The following is a 27,364-nucleotide window of genomic DNA, read 5'->3' as shown; positions in this document are numbered from 1 at the left end:
TTCCATTTAGATTATATTTATACACTAATAACATAAATTGCAGTGTAATTATGCTAATTAGGTTCTAAGTTCATAAGTTATATTAGGTCATGGCTCAAGTTATCACCATTAATCTATAATGTTGTCAAATATGACAGCTAGAATCAATGAATAGTAAGTAATAAACCTGCACAGGCTCATGTCACATGAGGCTGATTTCAGTGAATAAAACCCATTGATATTAATCAGCTTTATGTGCCTGTAAGGCTCCTTCTCGCCATAAGGGGGTGGTGTGGGTTCACTGCAGGAAGTGACGAGCCACTGTATACCAACAGCCAGAAAATTCTTCATTTCATCACGCTCCCTTTTCTCTCCATCCATCCTCCCCTCCTGACACCACCGTCTCTACTGCCGCTCTTTTATTGTTTCGCTCACATCCTGTCATATCGCAGCAGCTAGCTGCAGCTGCAACGCCTGCTTCCACTTTCAAATATGCAAATGGCACTCCTCCAGACCGGTTGATATTATCTCTTCAGATGATCAAACAGGGCTTATGTTTGTCAGTCAGTGAGTTCAGATCTCGGTAATCGGCCGGACTTACTTGTCTTTGTAGTTCCAGATCTGCTTTATTTCCTACGAGGATCATAGGGAATTCATCTCTGTCTTTCACTCGGAGAATTTGTCTTTGGAATTTGTAGATTTCTTCAAAGCTGTAAAACATATTGCATGGGGTTATGTGGTGTTTTCTGCACAAACAGGTTATGTAATGTTTTTGCCGTACATCCATCTGAAAGTGCACGTGCACCCCCACCCACACCAACACACCCATCACCCAGAAGTTGGGATCATCAGACTGAAGGGTTGAACAAAAGTCAGCCACACTATTACAACAACATAAAAAATGTGTCTGAGGCTCTGCTCTGTGCACTGACCTGACTGTTGTCCTACTATAATATAAATGCCATGTGCACTTTTTCAACCAGATAGCAAATAAAAATGTCAATCTGGGGGGAAAAAAAAGCATCCGAGTGCAGCCACAAACCCGGGACGACATTCCAGCCGCGGGCCCACAGACAGCTTGGTGAGCACATAGTAAATCTGGAAAGACTTGACTAATATAAATGGAGGAAGGAAAGACTGTTTACAACATAAACATTTGAAGGGGGCTGAGGGTGGGGGCAGGGGAATGCAGCTCACTGCACTGCTGGGCAGAGACACAAAGACACAGGGAGGATGGGGTGTGACAGACAGACTACAAAAAGAATACTATTTATTGTAATGTGAAAAATATTTAACAAGGTGACATAAGCACAGAAGTAAAATCACTAAAACCTTTGTTACCTATGATCATCTAGTTTTCATGAAATCAAATCCAGTTTTTATAATTGGCATTTGCATTCGCTCTCTGCATGCCAACCAAACTCCAAAGAGATAAATCAGTAATTTTACCTGGTCATACACAGGAGTTGCCAGTCTACTGCTGTATCAATCTGTTACTTTCTTTGTGTTATTGTGTGACTTTGGTGTTTTAAAAGGTTAGTTCAGATTCACAGGAGTCACACATTAACACTAATTAACTATCAGATTGAGACAGTGGCAGATTGGTAACTCCTGTGTTCTGCAAGGTTAAATTACTCATTTTGTTTGTGCTTTGGAGAGAACAATATTTGGCTTATTCAATGGCAGTTGCATGACTGTTGCATGTGCCCTTGCATGTGCATTGTTGCACACCGTTTGTTGTGTGTTTCTGCTCTCACTCTCTCTCTGTTCTCCCTCCTCTCTACCCGCATCCTTTGCCGCATTTGAGTTCAATTACTACTCAGGGAGAGGGCAGCCGGCAGATCAGGTTGTGAGGAGTTTCTTTCTTCTTCTTCTTCTTCGATTTCTCCTCAGGTCGGTTTCCCAGCATGTTTTAGATTGTTGGGTTTTGTTATTTTAGTTTGTACTGGAGATCACTTTTATGACTTTTTGTTTGATTCAGTTTAGATTAGATAAGAGCTTTTCTCGGTTCAATTCCCAGTTGAAAAAGACACATCTGAACTGAAATGTCACTTTTTCTATATAAATTATACATTCAAATGATTGTAAAAATGTTTTCTAATCTCTAGAAAATCAATTTCTTGATTTGGTGCTGCGCAAAATTAACATACAAGGCCACGCATAACTCAATGTATCACCTGGCACAAGGAATCGTGCATCTCTTCATGGATAAAAGCAGCCATCTCTATGACTGATATCTCCAAAACACGTTCGTCATTATTATTTTCATTAGAAAGAAAGTAGTTCCTACATGAAACTGCTCACAACAGTGGATTATCTTTAGCAACCAGATCATGACTTCTGGAAATAGACACTGGTGTTGAATTTTTCAAATGTATTTTTTGATGTGTTGAGCACTACAAGCTGAGTGCCATCTAGTTCCACTATATTAAAGAGTAGGCAGACAACTCTATGGCCGATATCTTCCAAACTCTCCAGATGGATAAATGGCACTACAGGTAAGAGGGTAAATATGTATTTTGGATTACAGGTTGAACCGTCCCTTTAAATCCACCAATTTCAACTAATAACATCCACTCATCAGTTAATATTTAACTTTTAGCAGCACAGAGCTAAGATTCATTGGTTAGCCAGCTGGCAACAGCATAGTACTTACTCCATGTTTGTTATGACAATGTTCAAAATTCAAAATAGGTATGTCCTGCCTGGTTACCCTGTTTCACTCAGAAATATGTGCCGATACGCTCTCTCGAAATGCTGTTTCATCTGGAATCATAGATTGCCGTTTGATAGTATTATATACTGTATATTCTACATTGGCCTCTTCATGGATATGAAAGCTTTTTGATGTTTACACTGAGTGAAATACTCACACAAACGACTTTTTTTTATGATTGTGCCATTACATCAAGTGGAAATATTCTAGATATCAACTTTAAATAGACGGGAAGGTGCACGTTTAAGTGAACTTAAGAGAACAGGATGAGGGTTGTGAGCGTTGAGAACAAAAGAAAATGACAAGAAGAACAACAGCGAGAGGCTCCGGAAGCACAAGCGGCAACAAGTGAGAGTATCGGTGCAAGATTTATGGTTCTAGTAGAGTGAGAAGCAGAGGAGGGGAGACAGAGAGTGTGTAGTTGTGAACCGTAAACCGAGGCGTGCAAACAGAAAGAAGCTGTGAGTCTGCACATGACGGGAGCTGTCACTCACCTTCCTCTGTCAGTGACTGAGAAGACAAGCAGGAAGCCCTCCCCTGTCCTCATGTATTGTTCTCTCATGGCTCCAAACTCTTCCTGTCCAGCCGTGTCGAGGACTAGAGAGCACACACACACACACACACACATCAACACAAATTACATATGCACCACAACTTGCAGCGAAACAGGCCTTTGAAATCAATTACTGAGCAAAATATAATGCAATAGAAACATACAAATAGCATGTGTTTGATGCTTTCTGTGTGTATTTACTCTGGTCATGTTTGTTCAGCAAAGTGCACTTACTGTCAAGCCTGGCCGCCCTTTCGTCAATCACACACTGCTTGGTATAGGAGTCCTCGATCGTGGGGTCATAGTCAGTGACAAAGTACGACTGCAGGAGAGAAAGAAGAGGAGAAAAAGACAGAGAAGATACTGTGAATATGTTTGGAATCTATACATAATGTCAGATAGACACGCAAGCTATGTATCTATTACAAACTATCATCCAAGGGTTTTAAGGACAGCGGGTGTCACACACATACACTGCACAGATTGTAAAGCCCCCTGTGGCAAATTGATTTTGACGTGATTTGTGATATGGACTAAATAAAATACTTGCCTTTTATGGAAAATAAGAGATTGAAACAGTGAGGGTGAAAGAAGATAAACTGAGCACAACAAAATATAAAGATGAATAAAAACTGAGTACGCTTTTAACTATAAACAGATCAAGTATAAAAGAAACACAACGTGTTTTTACCAACAAGAAATATAGCAATATGTGCCATTGACAGGGGCTGCAAATTGCACTTAAAAACAGAGACAACAAAATAATTTTCCAAAAGGTTATTGTTATTTTCTTTGATTTCTGAGGTGTTCCTGGAGCTGTTTCACCACCATCCATAATTAATTTTGTTGGAGCTGTGAGCAGCTCCCTCGTTTCCTTCGTGGATTACATGGTGGGAGAATATAAGAGTATTATAAAAGTCTGTCCACAGCACACTCAAAAATTTTTAGTCTGCTTTAATTACAGACAGATTGATCGATCAGCCGATAAAAAAAAGACATACTGTCTCTTTTAAGGCATCCTGCTGTAAAGTGTTTACCTAAATGTTTTCAGTCATCATCGTCTTTTCTAAATGTTAACACATTTGTCCCATCATAAATTCTAATTTAAAACTTTACTGGCTAGTGTTAAATATATGTTATGTTATAATGTACAGAATAATGCAGCTGAATGATGTTACTTCTGACAGACTTCACCCCTAAAATACATGCCACAATCTGAGATCTACAGCATAACCCAATGAATATTACTATTTCATTCATTTCAAATCCATCTCAAACATGTTACTGACTAAGATAACTAGGGCAGCAATGCTTATTTTCTCAATTCTTTCTTTCTCTCCACCCCCACCTACTAAAAACAGCACTTCAAAGATGACACAGCATATAGCTTAACTGACCACTACATCACATTTGATACCATACAGAGTATCTTTTTAAAGAAGAATTTGAAAATGTAAATGACAGTTATCAGGGCATAAAAATAATGATCTGTTTGTTGATCTTAACATTAACTTGTTAGTCTCACAATGGCAGTAACCGTTGAACTTAACTAACTAGTTAAATCTAAATCTAAAAGTTGAAAATCAAAAGTCACGACAACCCTAATAAACCTTTATAATAGATTGTTATGTGCACGAAACAACGGAATCATGCATTTTTGTTTTCTTTAGCCACCCTGCTCTCTAAACATCTGCATTTAAAAAAACATACTTGTTGACCACTATCCTGCTGAGTTTACTTTATTTTGTCATCAACTATTGTATATTCTGACATCCTCATTAGAATAAGTGTGGTCTATGGATTTGCGACACGGCTACAGTAACTGAAGTCAGAATGAATGAATATGAGAGCAGAAAACAGCCACTCTGTCCTTGTGTTTTCAGTGGAAACAGCCTCGGTGACCTCCACCTTTACTACCACACTGCAGACAGGAGGCAAACACACTGTCTGTGTGCACACACTCGCACACAAAGTGTGAAGTAAGCATTCCCTCACACAGCCACCACTGCTCAGGTTCAGACCGCGGGCTTCAGCACAGTCTTCATGCTAATAACACGTTTACAAGATGTTTCCTCGGCTGAAACAGTCGCACCACCAGCACTCCGTCCTGGAGGCTCTGATTCTTTCATTCTGGGCCCAGTATCTGGTCTCCTTAGTAACCCAAACTGGAAGGGTGGGGCCGGGGGGGGGGGGGGCCGGGAGGAGGAGGAGTCATGCATTTTTTACATTTTTCCCATGTTTTGTAGTTCTCGCTCTCCTCGGGGACTAGTTAAGTGGTGACAGCTGAGGGGAGTGCTCGGGGGCTGTCAAACCAACACCCTAAAACACAGAGCCATCACCAGAACATAAAATCCACACAAGATTCCTGCCATTTTAACAACAAGCTAAATTAAACTTTTACAGTTACAGTCAAGTTGTTTGTGTGTTGTCTCACACAATAACACAGTCCTCACACTGCTTATTGGCTGTTACTCGCCTGCCAGGGACACAAGAGCGAGCTTGTATTATGTGCACTGAGCGGCACATCTCGTCTGACTGAGGGAAATACTGTACAGACAGCTGATACAGATCAGACAAAAAAGAAGCAGGGAAATAACTTCCGTATTTCAGATTAGAGCCCAACTCATGATCAGTATTATCCACTGATTTCAGTTATTTACAGTCAACCAAGATTTTCTTTGGCTGACTACAGCCCTCGTTTTTAGGGCAAAATAACTAATTTGTCCACTGGCCAAATGGCTAGTGAATGATCAGATTTTACCAGCCACTCATGGACAGATAGGTCACCATTGGTTTTTTTTGTGCAGGTGAGTGAAGCAAATCTACCAACCATTTGCATATTTTACCAGCATTTGACTGGTGGCTGGGGCTAATTTTGTTTCAACAAGTGATTACTTTCATTATCAACTTATCTGCTGGGAATGTTTTTGTTCGTTTTTTCACAATTAATTGATTAAGTCTAATTGTTTTAGGTTATAAAAAGTCAAAATAGGTGAAAGAAATTTCTGTCACAGTTTTCAGCTGTCTTCCATGGTCATCTTTGGTCAATCAACAGTCCAAAACCCAAAGTTATGTTAAATTAAAATTTTTGAAACTGCAACTGATATTTTTGGTGAAAAAAAAAGACATTTATTTAAGTGTGCAGCATCAAAACCACAGGGAAATTTAAGGTTGATTTATTACCTTAAGCTAACTTTTTTATGTTATTCCTTCATTTGTTTCTATTTTATCATGTTTTAGGGCAGTGATATTTAATATTGTTATCATTGGACTGACTGATATACACTGGTAATTTCATACTGTCGACTCCTTGGTTATGGCCTTTTGATTCTTCATTATGCAATGCGTTCTGGACCAGTTATCTACTTTGACCTCATGCCAGCCTCCCCAGTTACATTGCCTAAAATTGCCTATTTTGTAGATCATTTAAAAAATGTTTTTCATCTGAGCCCTTATGTTCCCACCGCTTTTCAACGCCAACTGATGCCTTTGCTTATAACAGTGATATCAATCTGGGTTGAAATGTCAGCTGATAAGTTACAAGTAACTGAGGTCATTTAGAAACTGTGTCGTCATTTACGACTGCAAGCAACAATTAATTATCATTCGTATGCCGATCATTCTCCTGATTAGTCATTTTGTCTATAAAATGTCAGAAAATTGTGAAAGAAGTTTGCCATTTTTTCTTAGGACCAAAAATATTCGTCTTAAGTGATTATGTAACTAGCCATTATACTTCCATCTGATTATTAAAATCAATATTGGTAATAACCTCCGGTGGTGGGATATGTGTGTGTTGCCAGATTTGGTTCGATGCTTTCCAGCCCAATAATTGCTCAAAATCCACCCACAATGATAAAAAAAACACCCAAATATTGCCTATATTAAACAATACAAATGAATTCATAAATCTACAGCAACAGCATTGTGGTTCATCACAGTTTTTCAATTTGACATCAATAAAACAACAATTCAAATGTTCAAGTGCCACAGAATGCACACAGGAGGCTGCATCATACAATGAAACTATAAGGGCTGAGAGACAAGAGAGATAATGTTAGAATGAAAATATAGATTTGAAAAAACACTACAGCTGTGGGTGGATGGTAATGATGATTACTCATATCTCCTCTCAGCAGAATGAATCAAAATTCTGTCAGCTGAGTGACTTGATGTGTTCGCATATTTAAGGGAATAAAGTTTATAGATATATTTCTAACATACTGTCATTTTTAATGTCTTTAAAGAAAAACAGCCCAGCTCACGTTGTGGTTGGCTAAATATCTAATCCAGTGGTCTAATTTTTATATGTGAATGTTTATGATTCCAATTTATTGTCTCTTGTTTCCACTGCATCCGGATTCTTCTTCTTCTCACCTGCAGCTCTGCGTTGTTGCAGGTAATCTCTCCCTTTCACTCTCCTGTCGCTCTGCAGCATGCAAGTATGCTGGCCTCTGTCACATCATCCACTCACCACTGTTCAATAATTCATCAGTATTACTGTGTATCCTAGACTGTGCTTCACTGCACTGCACTGCCAGTGTGCCTTCAAACGACCAGACAGAGACAGAAAGAAAGAAAAAAAAAAGAAAAAGAAAAGAAAAAGCTGCTTGTGTTTCTTCTCCCTCCCTCCACCACCACCACTCTCCCAGCCGTAGCTTCAGCAGCACGTGACCTCGGCTTCCCGTCAACCTCTTATTCCTATTCTGTCAACCTCGGGCAGCCGCATTGAGCACCGCACTCCTCCGGCCATTCCTCCCCTCCCTCCACACGCACGGGTTAGTGTAGCTGCTGAGCCCTGTTCTGGCTGAGCTGATTCTCTCAGAGCCGTTTCCCGTGATAGATGAGGCTGTTTTGCAGTGCCAGCAGCACCAGAGCCAGCTCTAACTGGGCTGTAGCTCGGCCTGGCTTCAGCCGGGCGGCCACGGCGAGATGCGCTAGGTGAGGCAGACCAACATGACTCAGGAGGAGTACCAATAACTGTGTGACATGAGCCAGCCTGAGTCATGTCCAGTAATTTGACCTATAAATCCTTACATCGGGCCGTGACTTCATCAGAGTAACAGGCTCATCAAACAGAATGAATCAGGCTGGATGAGGCGAGTAGAGATGACACAGACTCACAAGGTACGACTACATCTACCACCTGCAACTATAACTGGGTATCAAGCCTTGGTATGATCTATTAAGTATTTAGCAAGTATCAAAAACAGTTTGAAATCAGAACTTTGCCCATCTTACACTGTTATTATGATTATACATAATAATCATTATTATTCTGACAAAGTGCTTGTATTGGCGCAGCATAAGACAGCATACTGTGCAGAATTTTACCTAAAAATAACCATTGTATAAACTTGTGTAAACATAATCCCTCTAAATCATCACGTATTACCCATTATTACATGGACATGTTAAATACTTGATTCTGATTGGACAATTATGGCACGCTAAAGTCTGTTATTTCAGTACAGCAGGCCGTTGCTATGTATAGCAGAGTGTTGCTATGAGGAAGAGACCGTTGCTTTTGACACAGTTCAGATCATAGACTCTGAAGGAACAATATAATCATTTTTAAATTCATATTTTATGCCAAATTACTGTTTTTTTTTTTAAAGCAGCCATGTAATAAGCAGGATAATGTACAGTGAGCAGGTCACTGTGGCAAAATAAACCCCTTCAGGGTGATTCAAGACTGATTCAAGGTTCAAGACTCCTCCGCCTTGACATAATAACCATACTGAACTGCTCACTGTGCATTATCCCTTAACTAACAGTCTTTGGTGGTGGCAGTTGTGTCTGTTGTCAGCTTGTTTAGCCCTCAGCCATATAGCTTCCAGGTTGTGAGGTCGGGACTCTATAAAAACGGTTGCATCATGTTCTACGTCTCTTTCCTCTGCTCTCTGTCTGTGAGAGCTGCAGAAAGAGATACAACACACACACACACACACACACACACACAAGCAGATCAGACTGAGGACACAGCAACAGAAAGAAGGTTCAGCTTCATTCACACAAAAAGCATGTCGGCATGTTTATTTGTTCTATAGAAAGTAACCGCTGTGAAATAATCGGATAATAACCTTTTATTTCTCTGATTGAGAACTGACTGATAACGGTCCCTCACTCCACTCACTCTCTCCTTATCTCAATCGTTGAGCTGGATAAGAGGGGCCAACTTTGAATGGTGCATTTTCTAACAATCCTGCATATTCTACCTTGAAGCAAACATGCTGTTACATGTACCAAAAAAGGATTTGGGGAAAAGTTTTTATGATCTTACTAAGATACTGACATAATTTTAAGGGCTGCAACACAAATTTCATTGTCAATTAATCTGCTGGGGGCAGTTGTTTGCTTGTTTTTTACAATTAACTGATTACTTGTTTGGTTTGTAAAAAAGTCCATCACAATCTTCTTTTGTTCGATCAAAGATCTAACCTAAATCTTTAGGTTTTGGATCTTTATTTATTTTTGTTTACTTAGTTCAATTATGTGAATTGGGTTTAGAAATTTAATGTGTAGTAGAAATAGTGTTCTTTAATGTTCTTGTCATTCCAAATTGTAGTTGATTTATTGAAACCCAGAAAACTTTCTCTCTGTTCCTACCCATTTTTTCACACAAACAAAGAAACAAACTCCTATTTACGATTATGTAAAACAGAAAATCTTCATATTTGAGAAGCTGAAACCAGAGATTCTGTTAATTATTTTGGTACTGATACTGATATTGACATAAGTAAGGGAGACTTTCAGAAGAGATCCAACATGTTTTGAAGATAAGCTGTGACGTCAGTGTTCTTACTGTTACCACAGGTATGTTCTGAGGAGGCAGACGGATTCCTGGACACATTTCCCTGAAAACGCTGGACAGCTGCCATGAGGAGACAGCTGACACTCACAGCTCAATTCTCCAAGCGTGAGTGTACTTTGGACTCCACATACAAAAAAAAAAACACACACACACACATTCCAACACACACAGATGGCCCACAGTGGCCTGTGCGCGGTAGATCTTTAGACATTAACTGCTAAACGTCCTCCTCTCGGATAAATTATCTAACTGCAGCACAAACTACTGAGGCATTTACAGCAGAAGTGGTCTACAGCAACTTTGCAAAGCGGAGGTAAATTACTATTTAAACAGCCAACTTGCTGTATAACAACTTCTACTTTTGCATGCAGTATGGAATGATGCTAAAAAAAAAACAACCTAAGAACAAACTCAAGCTCCACTTAGGCAATCATTAGGCCAGTGCTGACATGACCACCATCGTGGGCGTGTGTGTTTGTGAGCCATAAAACCAGGATTATTAACGTCCTTGGATTTTCTGCTCGGCAGCAGTCAAAGTCAGTCGTTTAAAGTGTCCCTACTTTACAATATATGAGAGAATTAGTAGCTGCTGTACGTCAGCACATCGGACAAAGAAGAAATATTGGTGTATCATTATTTTTTACAAAAAAAGACAGCAAAACAAAACAAAAGGCTGCAGAACCGAGCTGCAGAACAGTTCTGATGTTGGCGACAAGGTGGGTCAGGCCACACTCGGCCCCGGTCAGCCCAGCAGGAAGGAAACTCCACCTCTGCAGCCGGCAGCTGGCTCGGGCCAAGCCTTCGGGTGGTGGTGATGTCACAGACGACAAGTTCCCGTACCCCGCCCACCCTAACCTTAGTCCAAACCTGTCACTCAGTTCCCCTCCAGCATTCCAGCCATACATCCCAGCCCTCCACCCAAACCCACACGCAGCACACGCACGCTCACACCAGGAAAACATTACAGGCCTGTTTTCACCATGAACACACACAAGGCTGGTGGATGAGCCTCAGCTGCAGCACGGCTCTTTGTGCCGGGTTATTCTGTGTGTCTTTGAAATTACCACACAAGAAAGAAAGAGTCATGAAACTAACTGGCTCGGTTTATATTAAGCTTGGTATATATTTAGTCTATAAACTGCCTTAAAAAATGCAAATACATTCCCAAAGTTTAAGTTTGTGTCTACAAACCAGTGGTGGAGGAAGTATTCAGTTCCTTTTCTGAAGTATAAGCACTAATACTACACTGTAAAAATACGCTATTTCAAGTATTTCAAGCATTCAAAATGTTATTTAAGTAAAAATATTCAAGTATAATCAGGAAAATGTAAGTAAAAGTACTCAGTACAGAAAAATGTCCTCTGTGACTGTTATACTATAATAAAGTAAATTATATAATTAAATAATTATTACTAAAAGGAGAATTTATGTATGTAGTTTATTGCAATGGAGCTTGTTTTGAACTATTTCTTATAGGACAGCAGCTAATGATTATTTTCATTATAATTTAATCCTCTGATAAGTTTCTCAGTTGATTTCTTGATTGATTGTTTGGTTTTCTAAAACTTCTGAAAACGGTGAGAAATATCATCACAATTACTGTGAGCCTTCACAAAGCTTGTTCAAGTAATATCCATCATTATTAAAAATACATGAATTTAATCAAAATAATTTAAAAGAAAAGCAGAGTATCTTCACATTTGTCATTTTTTACATGAAAATGACAAAATATTTTAGGAACAGTTGCTGAGCAATTTTCTGTCAATCAAACTAAATGATTAATTGACAAACTGTTTCAGCTGTACTTGCATAAACTGTTTAATTTACAACAAAACATTGTGTGTCAAAATCTCTTAACATGTAAAGTAACTAGTGACTAAAGCCGTCTCAAAAATGTAGTGACGTAAAAAAAAACACAATATTCTGAAATGTAGCAGAGTAGAAAGTGTCATCGAAAGAAAAGTCAAATAAACTTTTACCTCGAATTTTTAAGACTAGATGTGCTTAGTTTCATTCCACCACTGCTTGAAGTGAATAATTTCTGAACAACAGCCAGTACCAAGACTGATTCAACTGATGATGTAATACAGAGGAAAGCAGCAAATCATCACATTTAAGAAGCTGAAACCAGAAAATATTTAGTCGTTGTGTCTGAGAAATAATTTAAATGATTGAACGATTAACAAATTTGTTGTCATTAAATGGCATGTAGTGACTGATACTGAATGTAGGCATGTCTAATATAAAACAATGACTAACAACATTGATAAAGATGACTAGAATGGCACAAATCTGAATGAACCACAAAGATAGCATCAAATCAGAGTGGAGGTGCATTTGTCTTCTCAAACGTGTCGCTATTAAACATATGCCATATCTTGTCTGTCTTGTAGTGTCTCATAATTTGAATATACATACATACATTTATTTCAAGCACCTGGTCAGGTTTCTTTGCAGCTGACTGCTCCTCAGTCGAGATATAAAGCAATAAATCCTGTCTCCTGCCTCCAGGAAAGCAAGAATGGGTGATACGTGTAGGCGTGTAATGAACATCATGCTTGCACTATGCACCCACTTCCTCTCCACACAAACAGCTTTACTAACACTAAATATAGATCGTTTTCCATCTCCGTCAGTTATCCTGCTTGTTTGGTTAGAGCTACCTCTTTTACTGTTAACCAATACAGCATCATTAACTGCTGCTGCACAGAGCACAGAACCACTGAATCAGCACCGACGCAGAGCAGAAAACTGAGATTCTCACTAAGAGAAAAAGAAACCTCAGGCGATTAATTAACAAAAACACACTGCACCTACACAGATGAGGGGAAACTGTATGCCTGCCTACTAGATTGTCATAATGAGAGGGAATGCTGAGCTAAAATAAATAGTCGTCAACACGGTTAGGAGTTAATTACCTTCTACATGTGGCCCTGTGCCCAATGAGAATTCACAGACCTTGACTTGAAAATCATCAGCCATAGTTACTCTTTAATTAAAGAAAAATGTAGCTTGAAAGCCATTAAATTGTGTTATTCTAGGAAAAATTCTGTCTGCATGTGCAGATTTCTAATATTCCCCAGCCACCTCTTACCCCTCACCAACACACCACAGCCTATCACAATGCTTCCTTTACACGAGCAGCAGATTTTGTCAGATGGAATTGTGAGAGCAACACCGATCTTATCTCGTCTTAATTTGAGGACGTTCCCAACAGCACCCAGCACCCTCACTCAGACTCACTTGTTTTGTGCACATTGTGGACTGACAGAAAGCAAAAAGATGTAAGAAGAGGAGGAGTGGGAGTGAAGTGGGTGGTTTCATGCATTTTTTGCAAAATGAACTGATGGTGAACAACAACATTCTCAGGACTCAAGTTCAATCAGGAAGACTGTCTTTATGCCTTTTTCATTCACAGTCCTCTATCGTTGTCTCTCTCACACTCGTCATGCTGCTTGAGAATCAGCTGATAATGGCCATTTTTGAGTTAAACCAAACAGATAATCATAATCATACGAATGGAATTTACAGCATCCAATAGATTTTTGAGATTTTTTATGGGGTATTGTAATATTTCCTATATGTTTTTTTCTATTTTGTTGTTGTTGTATTTGTCTTTTACCTGAAAGTAAAACTGAGAACTTGAAAGTAAAATATGAGATAGATTTAAGATTAAATAGATTTTGCCGCAATCTCCATAAGCCAATCATATCAGCGCTGCCAAACTTTGAATGTGTTCTCCTCTCGGCTGCCGGTGGCTGTTATTTCAGGCAATGGTCTCAGCCTTCCTCCACCACAATTACCTCCAGGTCATCATATCTGGTGGCAGGTCAAGTCCACTCCTCATCATATCCATATTTTCTACAATCTCTCCATCCATATTCTCAGTGGGATATTTGAGGGAGGACACTGTCCTTGTTGGCAAAATGACCAAAATGCATCCCCCTTGTTAACCTGCCAAAATACAACACCGTGACAAATAAAAAAAATTAAATACAGTCAGCAGAAAATATTAGTCTAGTCAGCCTGACACACTGATCCTTTATCAGACTGAGGTTTGTGTAAGTTAGAATCCATGGCCCTGACTATATTATTAAAGTATTATTATTTAAAAAATGCAGAACCATAAGGGTCGTTCATGAGTCTGTTTGCTAGTTGCTGGTGGACGAAACAATCCAGATCCATTCCCTGTTAAAAACTAATGAATCACATACTGCCTATGCTACTTACAGCTTCATCATTCCCTTAAAATATGTGTATATATTGTGTATATCACAATGGGGGTCTAATCACCAAAACCTATTCACTTTTCTCATCCTTTTGTGCACATAATGTCAATTCAAAATATTAATTCACTCAGAACAAAGTCTCTCCTGATTGAAATGCTATTCTTTGCACAACTTTTATCAGTAAGCTTTGTTCATGAAAAACTGAAGAGAGGTTCATTGTGTTTATCACTGCAAGAATGTTTTTTGAATAGGTGAAAGTATTTTAATTTGCATCACTGCAGTACTGCAGCAGGACTCAGCTCTCAGTGGCCATTAATGCTGTTTGTCTGAGATTCAATGGGCAGATCTACTACAGTGCAAGGCACCTGCCAATTGTGTCAACTATGTTTGATCTAAATTGGCAGGTATCTGAGAATACCAGCTGAATAATACGTGTCAAAACTGAAACCTCGCAGTAGAAAAAGATCTAATGAGATCATAATTTACTAACAGGACCTAATGTGTCAGGAGAAGCTGTGGTTCTCCTACAGTGAGCACCAAACTGGTTCACTCCTCACGTTCAGTTCTGCTGACAGAGCGATACAAACTGCTACACAGACTGAAACATCAGCACCGAGAGGCTGGACAGGAGTGGCCAAAACACAGGGGGGTGGGGGTGGGCGGGGATGTTCCAGCTGACAGGTGAAACATGCCATTTGTACGACTTGTTCGGTGGGTCAGAGCCAAGTGCACCAATTTCAATTAAGGACACAAACTTCATGCCAGACAGTCTGGAGCCTGCCAAGTCGCTCCCTCCGCTGTAGACGGCAGCAGCAGAACGTGACAGCTTATGATGATCTATTTCTGATCAGAACACATCATGACATGACAGGAGCGACTCATACACTGTACAAGCTTATAAAGACATCACGGCATAAATATTTATGCCTTTTTTAATTTCAAGAATTTCCTCTGAAGGTTAACCGATATTCAAAGAACTTCAATTTTGTCTCTCAAATATCATACATGTTGCATCAAAATGATCATTTGGATTATTTAAAATGGGGTTTTTTTATCAATAATTAGTGTATTACCTACAGTAGATAACGGTCAACAGGCCCCAGTTAGGAGAAGCAGAGTGCTCAGAAGCTGACAGGGTCAGCAGCAACAGGTATTTTAGCCACTTAAAAATGTTCCATCTAAAAAGAATCAATATCAGTTTTAGTGTAAGCTATATTAAGAATATTTCCCCACTTTACTTTGCTGTCCGACTGCCTTTTCTGGCGGGAAACTACCACTGTATAAGCCAAATATCACTCTCTCCCAACCAACCAAACACCATAGGAGAAATCAGTCATTTTATAGTGCAAAACACAGGACTTCCTCATCTGTCTCTGCCTAAATCTGGTAGACTGTTTGTGTTATTGTGTTGATCTGATCCAAACTATGATTTTAAAACACAGACATCACACAATAACACAAATAAACTAACAGATAGATGCAGCAGTAGACCAGCAACTCCCACATTCTGTGAGGTAAAATTACTGATTTTGTCTATAGAGTTTGGCTAATAAAATGACACTTTCCCATCCATAAAAGCTGTTTGACAGCAACGTAAAGCAGTGAAAATTTTCTAAATCTAGCTTACACTTAAACTGAACTTCCATGTCAGTGTCCCTCCCTGCTTCTCCTCACCGGGGGCATGCCAACCAGCATCTACTCCAGCTAATACACCGACTATGGATAAGTTCCTCATATAGCCGCACATCAAATAATCTGAACCACGCCTTAAATATAAAATACACTTTCTAAAATATGCATCTAAAATTGTCCACTTTATTGCCCCTTTACACTTGGAACCATTCAAGATAAATCTCCTTGATGACCTAAGTGCAGTGTAGCATGTGGCACTGATCTCAGAAAAGAGAAATTTGACTGGGGGCATCTGTGTATCACTTCCTGTCCCCAAACAGGCGCAGGTTTAACCTCTGCCGAACCTCTGGGGCTGGAGTCTGAGCAGCTGTCAGTAATCAAATAGCCACCATAAGGATTTAATGTTAAACAGATGGAAGTGAAGACCGGTCCCTTTGCAGTTTTACACTGTCTGTCCTCCTCCATCATCAGCTTTCCTCTCAGGCTTCACAGGGCTTCCCACAGTGACACAGGAATCTGTGTGAGGAGCATTGTTTTGCTGAGTGCTTAAGAGTGCTTGAAGTGAGAAATAGTGGAAAAAATAAGACGGAATGAAAGGTTTGAGGGGGAGGGAGACTGTAGGCTACATGGAGAGGGAGAGCAAGAGAAAAAGAGGGGGAGGGAAAGGCATTAACTTCCTGTGGAAACACCCACTTTTCCCATGAGCTCATACAAACCAGAAAGGTCACTTATTCAATACCTAATACACACGGAGAGAAAGAGAGCACACAATGTGTCCACTGCCTTAAAGGCCCACAGGGGAGCATTCTGTTAAAGCTGGGAACACTTAAAGACGGTACACACCGCTGCAGAGTTGCTTGAAAAGTTTTGACTGACACTAGTCATTTTCAAAACTCTTAAAGCACTCCTGTAAAGACAAATCCATGGTAATAGCACTTTCACTGAATGTTTACAGTTAGAGAAAGCAGTCTGGGGGGTAGAAATGAACCCTGGCTTGAAGCCCAATTAAATGAACCCATGCACATCACTCCTACAAGCTCTCTTCCTCCTAATGCGCAACAGATCAATAGCCCGTCCCTTTAATCATTGCCTTGTCCTTAAATGCCGGCAGACCAGTGAAACTCTGCCTCACCAGTTAAACCCTTGGCAAAACGATCGCATCAATCCAGTACCATGATTTCACTGGATATGCAGATCTTCCTCTCTAAAGTTAAAGGATTGTTCAGTTTTATTATAAGCAGCAGAAACAATGGCCAAAACTACAAAAAAAAAAAAGGTAAGAGTTGTTGAAACAATCCTCTCAATGGATTTCATGTACCGTCTTGCTAATCAGTGAAGATCGAGTGTTTTGGAGGGGGCTTTTGAATGACATATAATCCATGCATTCTTTGCAAGTGTTTGGTAAACAAAATACAAAAAGTACCTTCACAGTGTTGTCTTGTCGCCAGTTCTTCTTCAAAGGCCTCTTACGCATATTGATGTCTTTACCGTCTTAGTGCTGCAACACCGCTTATAATATGGAGATAGCTTTTGCTCCCCACGAGCTTCAGTGAGCCTTAAGGAGCCCATGACCGTGTCACTGGTTCACTGGTTGTCCTTCCTTGGACCACTTTCTAGCACCGCTGCATAACAGGAACATCCCATAAGACCTGCTGTTTTGGAGATGCTCTGATGCAATCGTCTAGCCATCACAATTTGTCCCCTGTCAAAGTCACTCAGATCCTTATGCTGCCCATTTTTCTGCTTCCAACACACTTCAAAGTTGTACCCTCTCAGATTACTGAGTATATCATATTGCATACCAGTGCATTAGGAACTAGTGTTTGTCTTATTTATTTATTTATTTAGGTTCTGTGGAAAACTTCAGATCTCTGGTAGACGGATTCTGACCAATCAGTCTCATCATATGCTAACTACTGATTGTATAGAGCTTGATTTTTTTCCTATAAAACATGATAAAATGGCAGAAATTGTGACAAATGACCATTCATTTCTGTTTCAAGGTGGCTGCTTCAAAGTCTCATTGGAGAAGCTAAAATCAGTGTTCACATTTTTGTTTGACAAATTATTAATCAAGCACAAAATCACTGCAAGTGGATCTTCTGGCAATAGGCTAATCGACTGATCAACTAATCGATTCAGCTTTACTAGATGTCGTTATAAACCAGAGTTTACATTGCTTCTCCCTGGCTTGACCAACCATAAAGACATGCATGCAGTTCCTCAATGCAATCAAAGATTACAATAAACATTTCTGCTGTGTTCACCATTAATTTTCTCCTCCGATTATTAAATGTTGGCTGTTCATTTATAACTTGTCTGATTGCCCCAGTTTTGTTGCCTTATAGGACTCCTCACTTGAGAGATGTTGCCATATTTCCCCATCATTTTCATTTCACTGCAGAATAAAATGTCACTGTAACAGGTGACAGTAATGAACAAACAACATTTTAATGTGTTCATATTTATGTTAAAAAATGAATTAGCATTTTCATTCAAGTTGCCATTGATGAAATGGTATGACACTGGACATACTGGTGTTTTACAATAAAAACAAGTTACACAGAGTACAGTATGTGCTGAATGGCCCTGCTGTAGAGTCGGGGATAGCACTCATGCAGAGAATAAAGCAAAGGATAAATGTCCCACCAAGTAGACCAAGTCCTGGCACAGTCAACCCCCTGCTCTCCTCTAACCTCTCTGGCATTAAGACTTCAATCAGCCTGCTAAATATCAATGTGTGCTGGACTCTGAACACTTTTGAACCCGCTCAAAGCTGCAGAATCAAAGAGGTGCCATTTAAAGGCCTTTTTCCACCAGATCACTGGCCTCAAAGCCGCCTGTTTGCTCTGTAGTGGTCACACTATAAACTATTTCTTTATCTCCTTTCATAAGTACATTTTGTTGCATTATAAGTGGAGACCTGTGTAAATACTTTAGACGCCCACAAACTGATTAAACAGAACAACACAAAGAAGGAGAACTGTGTGAACCACCCTTATTGTTCTAGCTGATCATGTGACATCACTAATGTTCCCCTTCCTTGCATTAAGCCTACCCTAAGCCTGGCCATTGATGGGTTATCGATGCAGTTTTCTCTACGGCCCTGCCTTGTTTTCCTGGGAGGGACAGAAAATAAAGACATATTTTGATAAGAGTCATTCTCTAAAAGGACATGCTGAGCCACCCCCCCCCCACCCAACCCCCCCCCTCCCGACTGAGTTTTGTTCTGGTGAGTCTTCATCAATGTCTGCTTTTGTGGAAGTGGGAAAACCTTGTGACCCCCATATCAAAATTGACACAATCTAAGAGGAACAGATGTAGATAAATGAAGCAATGTGCTAACAGAACAGCGAGCCATGTAGCCGTGAAGTTTGAGACATTAGAGAGTGAGGATTATAATATACACCAGATACAGTAAAAGATAAAAATCAATACCTGCAGGTTCTAGGAACAAGGGTCCCAAAAGTGTTCTTCGTGATGGGCTGATGTTCTACCCAAAACCTTTTGTTTCTAAAGAATTCTTCTTTGAGGAAAGTTTTTTTTTTTCAAGGGCTCTTTGTGAGACCCTTGAGGAACTTTTTCCTCAAGGGTTTGTCAAAGGTTCTTTGTACCCTTACAAAGAAGGGTTCTCAATGTAACCCCCTAGGTGGGTTCTAGATAAGACCCCTGGATTATAAAAGGGTTCTCGGTAGAACCCCTTGGGTGTGTTCCAAATAAAGCCCTTGGAATATGTAAAGGTTCTCCATAGAACTGCTGAGTGACTTTTATATAGAATGCTTGTCATTTAAAATGGTTCTCTGTAGAACCCCTGGAAGGATTCTAGATAAAACCCTTGGCTCATAATGGGGTCCTTGATAGAACCCTCTTGGGTAGGTTCTACACATAGCCCTTGAAATATATAAAGGTTCTTAGTACAACCCTTTGGGAGGGTTCTTGTAATAGACTTAGCGGAAAGGTTCATGATAAAAGGTATTAGGTGGAGCCATTTTGCTGTAGAAATGTTCTCTGTAGAACCTCTCGTGTTTGCATATGTTTTTCTTTTACTCTGGGCTTTATTCAGTTCTTCTTCCTCTGCTTGTCTTTGTGCAGAAGTCATCCTGCACATTACTGACGTCAACAAAGCATTACTGTGACGGCTCAGAGAGAGGACACCAGCCACTGCAGTGGCTCCGTGGACAGAGAAACTACTGTGTGACTTTCAAAAACCCATACAAAGTCACTCAATGGAGTGTGCTGCACAGTCTATAGTCTGTGGGTTTTCAGGGAAGCCGTATGACTGACCAAATAATGAAATACTATTCAGCACAGAAAATTAAAAACGGTCAGATGATCATTTGGTTTACCAATGAAGATGGGAGGAGATGAATCACTTACACTTACAACTACACAAAAACTGTAGAAATGCCCATAATGGACATATTATTACATGTTATTTTATTATATTTGACATCATCATTTCTCTCCAAAACACCTCTAAAAAGACTGAACTGTGCAGAACCTGCAGGGATGAATTCATCTTCTTCAACATCTCCCCTCCTCTCTGCTCTGATACAACTGCTGAGTGTGTGTTTTTCTACACCAGTGTACTCTGCTGCCTGCTGCAGACTATAATTCTTAGCATGGGGTGATATGTCAAAGGAAATGGGGCCACTTCACTGGCATCATGTCAGATACACAGCGTCATTACTGTTGTGTGCTTTTAGGCCAGCAGGCCTGCAACACAGGCAGCACAAATGTTATTACTTCAGCAGGCAACTCCTCATAAATAAGACCTAATGGACACAATTCTATCTCTGATGGGTCCTCCCTGCCTGTTGCAGTCATTAAAAGTCCTTTTACTTGGGTATGTCACAATAACGTTTCAAGGGAAAAGGTAAACACAGATGGGTGAAAATCAGAAGAAAAGCCTGAATATATGATTGGAGAAACTGAACAAAAGCAGATGCATGCATGATGGGTCAGTTTGATGAGTACACAAGTATGACATAAATCATATGCTTGGCCTTCAAAGACGTGTTAAGGCGCAGTAACGTCACACTACCATTTAAACAGCCAAATCAATTTATTTCAATGAAATCACATGATGAAAGCTTACCCACAACTTTGAGCTGTTGAACAATTGTACGCTGCTAACTGACTGCTGACAGTCAGCAAACTTGCCAACTTGGAGAGCATTTCTCCCCCCCAGTAACTCTTGGTCTACAATCCTGAGAATAAAATGCCAAACAAAGCAGTAAGAAGCACTATTTTCTCCAATTTAGAGACCTGCACCTGCAACTGTAGGCTATATTACCTTTTAGATTATGATGAACAGTACTTTCTAGATGATTTCTTTGTTTTGTGTTGTATTGATGTTTCAGGGTTTTCTTTAGCAATTTACTTTTATGGTTAGTGTTTTCAGTTCTATTTTCATGTGTGCAATAATGTCACTGCTTAAGCAGCAAAGCTAAAATCTGTGGTTATAATCTTGTGCGGCCAGAGGAAACAGAATTAAATAATCAGTGAAGTTACAGCTGCAGTCTCGTTGCGCGTACATGCGCACACAGCACATAATGGCTAAGTAAAGGCAAATAATAAAACCAGGAAAAGGCAACACTTATGTTATATCACAATCATCCAAAATCAGAAATTCCATTTAGTTTCATATCATCATACCAAGATATTGTCCAGCCCTAACAGAGGGTCGTGTTAGCATCTTCCCAGCTCTCCATCTTGTTGAGTAGTTAGTTTACCAGAGCCCTGTCAGGAGTCACTACATCACCAGGTTACAGGAAACAAATACACAGAAAAACACAAGACTGAATTTCACTGTGAAACTTTCAGGTGTAATTAGGCCTTCAGACACAACATCATCAAAATACCAACAGCATATCTTCCAGCAGAGAGCTGTAAAATGTATGCCAAAGTGCAGTGATGCTGTTCTGGAGGCTTCCTCCCAGAGTGTAACTTTTAAAACCAAACTGTCCAGCCTGTCAACAAGCTGAATGTCTTTTGTGTGTGCAGGGGCCTGAGCTCCGCATGCTTTAAGTAGCGTCTGGAGAGGCCTGGCTGTGAGACGACTATGTTTTGGTTAGACAAACACACTTTTTAGGCAGCTGTTGACTTGGTGTGCACCGGCGTGTGCCAATTTCACATTTCTGCATCGGGTTTGCCAACGCCAACTGGTGCTGAAGACACAGTCACATTTGCTGTGTGTGTTAGATCAGTGTAACAGTCACACGACAGCTGTGTCACTGACTCAACCAGACTTGCATATCTCTGCATGTATCGACACATGTACCTGATGCTCCCTGAACAGTCTTTCTGATTCTGATCCGGTGTTTTATCAGTGGGGGGAGAGACTCAGAGCTCATCTGTCGAGGACACACACACACACACTTGGCCATTGTCGTCAGCACATTCGGACAGTGAGTCGCGCTGCACTGTCACCTGTTGAGAGGTTGTCTCATTCCATGCCTCACCTCCCCCTGATGGACAGCAGGTGCCCCGCAGGCCTCTGGACAGTGTCTGCATGAGACGTGCCAAATGTCCACCAGCTGCCTGGCAGACAGCTCAGCGACAAGCACACACGTATAAAAAGAACCATTCATGGTGTTCTTTCAACTAATGAAAAATGTAGACAGCACGACTTTAAATAACAGCACAGACAACATTTAAGAAGGGACACACACCAATGACAAAGCACTATATATCATCAATATAGCAGCGGTATTAAATATAGGCTCGTCCATCACATGAAAGAGCGTCCATACATTTGGACTGCTGAATGTTAGAAGGTGGTGGGAATGGGGAGCTAAAATAAGCAGCACGTCAGTTTCCCAGAGCCAGAGTTGTTGTTATATGACTCTGAGATGCGAGACCTGATACTGTGGCCAGTTATTCTGAAACAGGCAGATGTGCGAACGCAGAACAAAAGCCAAAAAACAACACAGAGAAACCCGCTGCCCTCTCTGTCTGTCTGACTATCTGAGGGGCAGTGACCGGAAAACAAGCGAGGATATCGCAGGGAGGAATATAGAATTTAATTTTTCACCTATTGGAGGGAAAAGTTCAAAGTACACGAACACATAAACAATCACTGCATGCCTCGTTGCGCTGTCTTTCAAATGTAGTTTTGTCTGGCAAAATGCATGAAACTGAACCTCAAAACACAATCTCTTATTTGCAAGTCATATTTAGCACATATTGACTTTATAAAATTCTGTATAATTACATATACAATTGAAAAGCAGCATGTGTAAATATTTTGAGATCAGGTTGTTCAAGAGAGGGTTGTTTCCAGGAAACAGCAACTGAGTCATTTCTTGAGAGAAAAGATGCACAGGATAATAAGCACTGACTGTTATAAGATTCTTAAAACAAAATGATTTTGTTTAGAGCCGCAATAATTAATAAATAAATCAATTCATTGGCAATTATTAAATTAATCGGCTACAATTTTGATCAACAAGTTACTGAGAATTTTTTTAAAGGTAAGGTGTGAATATTTTCTTTATTTTTCTCTGTCAATAAACTGAATATCTTTGAGTTATGTACAAAATTAGACATTTGAGGACATCAGTTTGAACTTTGTTTTCTTCACTTTTTCAGTAATGGAGAAAACAAACGAATACTGCCACCAATGCACCAAAACAGCTTTAAACAAATGACAAATTAACAACTATCAATCAACAATTGAATATGATTTAAAAAATAAAAGTATAAATATGATTGTACAGGCTTTTTGTCAACAGTGAACAGTCTCTTTATTCCCACAATCCTATAAAAACAGCCACTGAGAGGACAGCGTAGGGTTAAATGGTTTGCTCATGGGTACATCAGCAGCAGTTGTTACCGTATATGAAGAACAAAGCAGAAATGCACACACACACACGCACACGCACACACACACACACACACACACACAGATCATCTGACTACTGTCCCTGCTGCTGCTGGTGGTGACTTGCTGGGCAGATAGTATGCATCCATATGTAGAGTTAGGTGCAGGACTTTCTTTGGTCAGATCTCTCCATGTTGTCTATGTAAACAACACACATGTATATAGATGAAACGTAGCTGTGAGGTGAAATTTGAGACAAACCTCGGAGACAAAACAGAAAGCTTCTCCTAAGCTCAAACAGTTGAAAAATAAACATATTTGGCTCGACTGAAACATAATATTGTTGTACTTTTGTTATTATTGTCAGGTGGACATGGCTGCCGATATGAAAACATCAGCTGATTTCAAGTCACTGTTAACCTCGAGAATTCAGACAAACAAAAGTATGAATGAATGTTTTGGAAACCTCTCCATCATTTTAATGCATGTTTATCACCATCATGATCTCAAATGTGAAATGTTGTCTAAACACAAGCAGCCTTACAAGAGTCTGCAAGAAACTATTAAATAAAATGTAAATTTGTAATTCAATTCTGGAACTATCGGATGAACAAATAAGTAAACAAGATCACAAATATGACCAGACATTTGATGCCAGCTTCCAGGACATGACAGTCTTCAATCTGACAGTTATCTTTAAAACACAAAGACACACATTACTGATTATTGTGTTTATCTCAAGAGTAGCTTACACACAGCTGAGTCATTTTTGTAAACAGCTGGTCTTTAATCAATCGGTCCATCTGCATGTAATAAGTACCAAATGTTCCGACTTACTATTGGCATATCACAGATGTTTAAGCAGACTTAAGTCTTCGTTAGAATCTACATTTTACTGTAATGTGTCATGCCAACTAACTTCTTCAGGCTGTTATATAGTAATCGTTTAGTTATAGTTGTTACCACCCTTCTGTTATTAGTCATCCTTAAGAGCTGAAGTCAAGCCCTAACTTCCTTGAAATTTTTAGAGATATTATACTACTTACTTACTGACTGTTTTGCGCCATACAGTGTACCCCCGCCCATTCAAAACGGAGATTTGACCCTTAAGAAGCATGCACGTAAAAACATTTCAAGACGGTCTCACCAATTTAATAAGCTGAGTTGCAAAAATGCATCAAAAAAAAACATTTTAAAACATATTAAAGGATCCCTTCTGAGGGTGTTTGGTTCGTCTGTTCTAGGCTACTGTAGAAACATGGCGATGTCCTCCGTGGGTATAGGGCTCATTCTAAGGTAACGAAAACGTGTTTCTCATTTTCACGTGATTGTGCATTAATGAAAACACACATATGAATATTACATTCAATTTCTGCTATATTCTGACAACAGATGTCCCTAACTCTAACACACTGAACCTTTAAATAACATCTGTATTAAGTGACTCAATCCCTCATTGACATGCAACACCTTTCAAACAATCTGATTACTGACTTTAGATATTACTGTAGTAGCGGGGGTATGAAGATTTAAAATGACTGTGTGTTTTTGTAACCAACTAAAACACAATAAGCCAATGCTGCCATCAGTGCACTGCAAGATGTTTTTTTTTTTCAGTCTGTGATTTTAAAAGATAAAACTGTTTGCTCTGTTCTTACTTACTGACTTGTACATACACGCTACATTAGTATTATTTTTTCTGGTGGCTGTTGCAGAGAGATAGAGAGACACAGAGGGAGAGAGATAGGAGCGGCTGAAATTATCATCTCATCTCAGATCTGTAATGTCTGGTAGGCAACATGCTGGATCACACCCTCGCCTCCAGCTAACAACCCTGACTTGACACAGCAGAGCTGAGCAGAGCGGAGCATTCGACCACTGACACCATACAGCTTACAATATGTTTTTTTCCATCTCATCACCTTTAATTTGTTTGATATAAGCTCTCCAAATCATAACATTTCACTGTGTTGAACTGAAGGAGTCGGGGTGTGAGCCGATGAGCTGGATGGATAACTAATAATAATACTCACTGGCATTTCTCTTGAGTAGAGGAGGGCGTTGTGTGTTCACCCCTGCCAGAAAATAAATATGGTACTGCCCCGAGTAAAGTTCTTCTTTCATCGAACAAGGGACCGATTGTGCAAAGAGTAACTTAATTCTTCAAAAACATTTCAGCTAATTTCTAACAAACACATATGATAACCAATACAGAGAAGAACTACGCATGAAGAGGAAGCACGATTACAAAGGAAGGTAGTGAACGTGCACGTGGATCCAAGCCAACTTCAGTCAACATGTGTAAACAGGTGAAGGTTGTTGAAAGTCACACAAGAAGCAGACATAAAGAAGAGGGAAATGGCAGAGAAACCTTCTCTACTATTAGACGACATATATAATCAGAATGGAATTACAAATATATACAATTATCCAACTGTCCCTCATGTTGTAATAATGTCTTTACTGCACATTTAGCTATTGCTGATTAAGGGTAGTCATTAGTTCCTCGTTATCTTAGAGCTGAAGGGATGACCTGCAAGTCTCCTGAGTCTTTATAGATCCTAAACTCCCTTTTTACATGAGCATTCCTATGTTGTGCTGCTTGGCATTTTGCCACATTCAAGTAAATTCTCTCAGCATTGGGATTTTATTTATCTGTGTATTTAAACAAGACAAAAAAATATAAAGCCTTGGTGCTGCAATTTACATTGCAATCCCATAATACAAAAGTGTTGGATGGCACAGGCTGTATACTATCTGACTATTCATAGATGCTTAGAATTTGTGGGTGAAAAGCTGCACAATGTGTCCTGTGGCAGAGGATTTATCTCATTGGAAGCACAACTGTAGTCACACAGTGCTGCTCATTTCATTATAAGGCATCTTGTGTAAGAAAGAAGTTGGTATTTTTGCCTGAGGGTGGAACAAGAGAAAAAGGTTTCACAGTGTTTAAACTGAAATGGTTCATCCTCTGGTTAGCATAGATTTAGTTTATGGACAAGTATACGTTTTGGGCAGATGCTGGTGAAATGTCTGACAGTATCCAAAATAATTAGGATCCACCGTCTGGGATGCTTGGTTGTACTTCAAGGTGGGATTTGTTAGCAAAAATTAAATGCTGATGATGAGGACACCACAGGATATTTTGGTTATAAGTGGACAGGTCTGTACGAATATTTTTATTTTATTACATTCATAAAGAGACATGTTTGCTTGCACAAGTGTCGCTGTTTGCAGCTACATCTGAAGTTAGGAGCAAGATGCAATGCACTTTTGTAAAACACAAGGCTTAGTTACACAGAGTATCAAGGAAAGATGCAAAATATTTAAGTGACAAATAATGTAAATGCTGATTTATCAAACTGCAAAAATAGCTAAAACAGCTCTTTCTCGATTCAATTAATTTTTTGTGTTTTTTGCGGCATTCAAGCTGAATGCGAACGCTGCTACTCAGTAGCTGTAACAGCAGCGACTTCTGCCTTTTGTGACGCACAGCCTTTATATTACCAGATTAACGGTCTGCCACCATCATTTCACATCATCGCAGCCCTGTGCTGTAATCACCCTCAAACAAAGGAAAAATAACCTTGTGTACAGTTCTGTTTGCTTTATACAC

At 39.7% G+C, this 27,364-nt stretch overlaps 1 protein-coding gene across 1 annotated transcript in view; it reads right to left on the bottom strand.

The window, feature by feature from the left end:
• rras2 (RAS related 2) overlaps positions 1-27,364 on the bottom strand; it is a 42,011-nt gene that overhangs the window by 5,591 nt on the left and 9,056 nt on the right. Inside the window, exons 2-4 of the mRNA XM_084716724.1 lie at positions 3,483-3,570; positions 3,190-3,292; positions 581-689 (exon numbers count right to left, since the gene is read on the bottom strand). Coding sequence (XP_084572850.1) covers positions 581-689; positions 3,190-3,292; positions 3,483-3,570 — 300 coding nt within the window. The remainder of the gene's footprint in view (positions 1-580; positions 690-3,189; positions 3,293-3,482; positions 3,571-27,364) is intronic.

This window comes from Lutjanus erythropterus, chromosome 1 (genome assembly GCF_056507025.1).
Source record: "Lutjanus erythropterus isolate fLutEry1 chromosome 1, fLutEry1.hap2, whole genome shotgun sequence".
Classification (NCBI taxonomy): domain Eukaryota; kingdom Metazoa; phylum Chordata; class Actinopteri; order Lutjaniformes; family Lutjanidae; genus Lutjanus; species Lutjanus erythropterus.
Note: the sequence above shows the minus strand (reverse complement) of the source record. Positions and strands in the feature narration are given on the sequence as shown.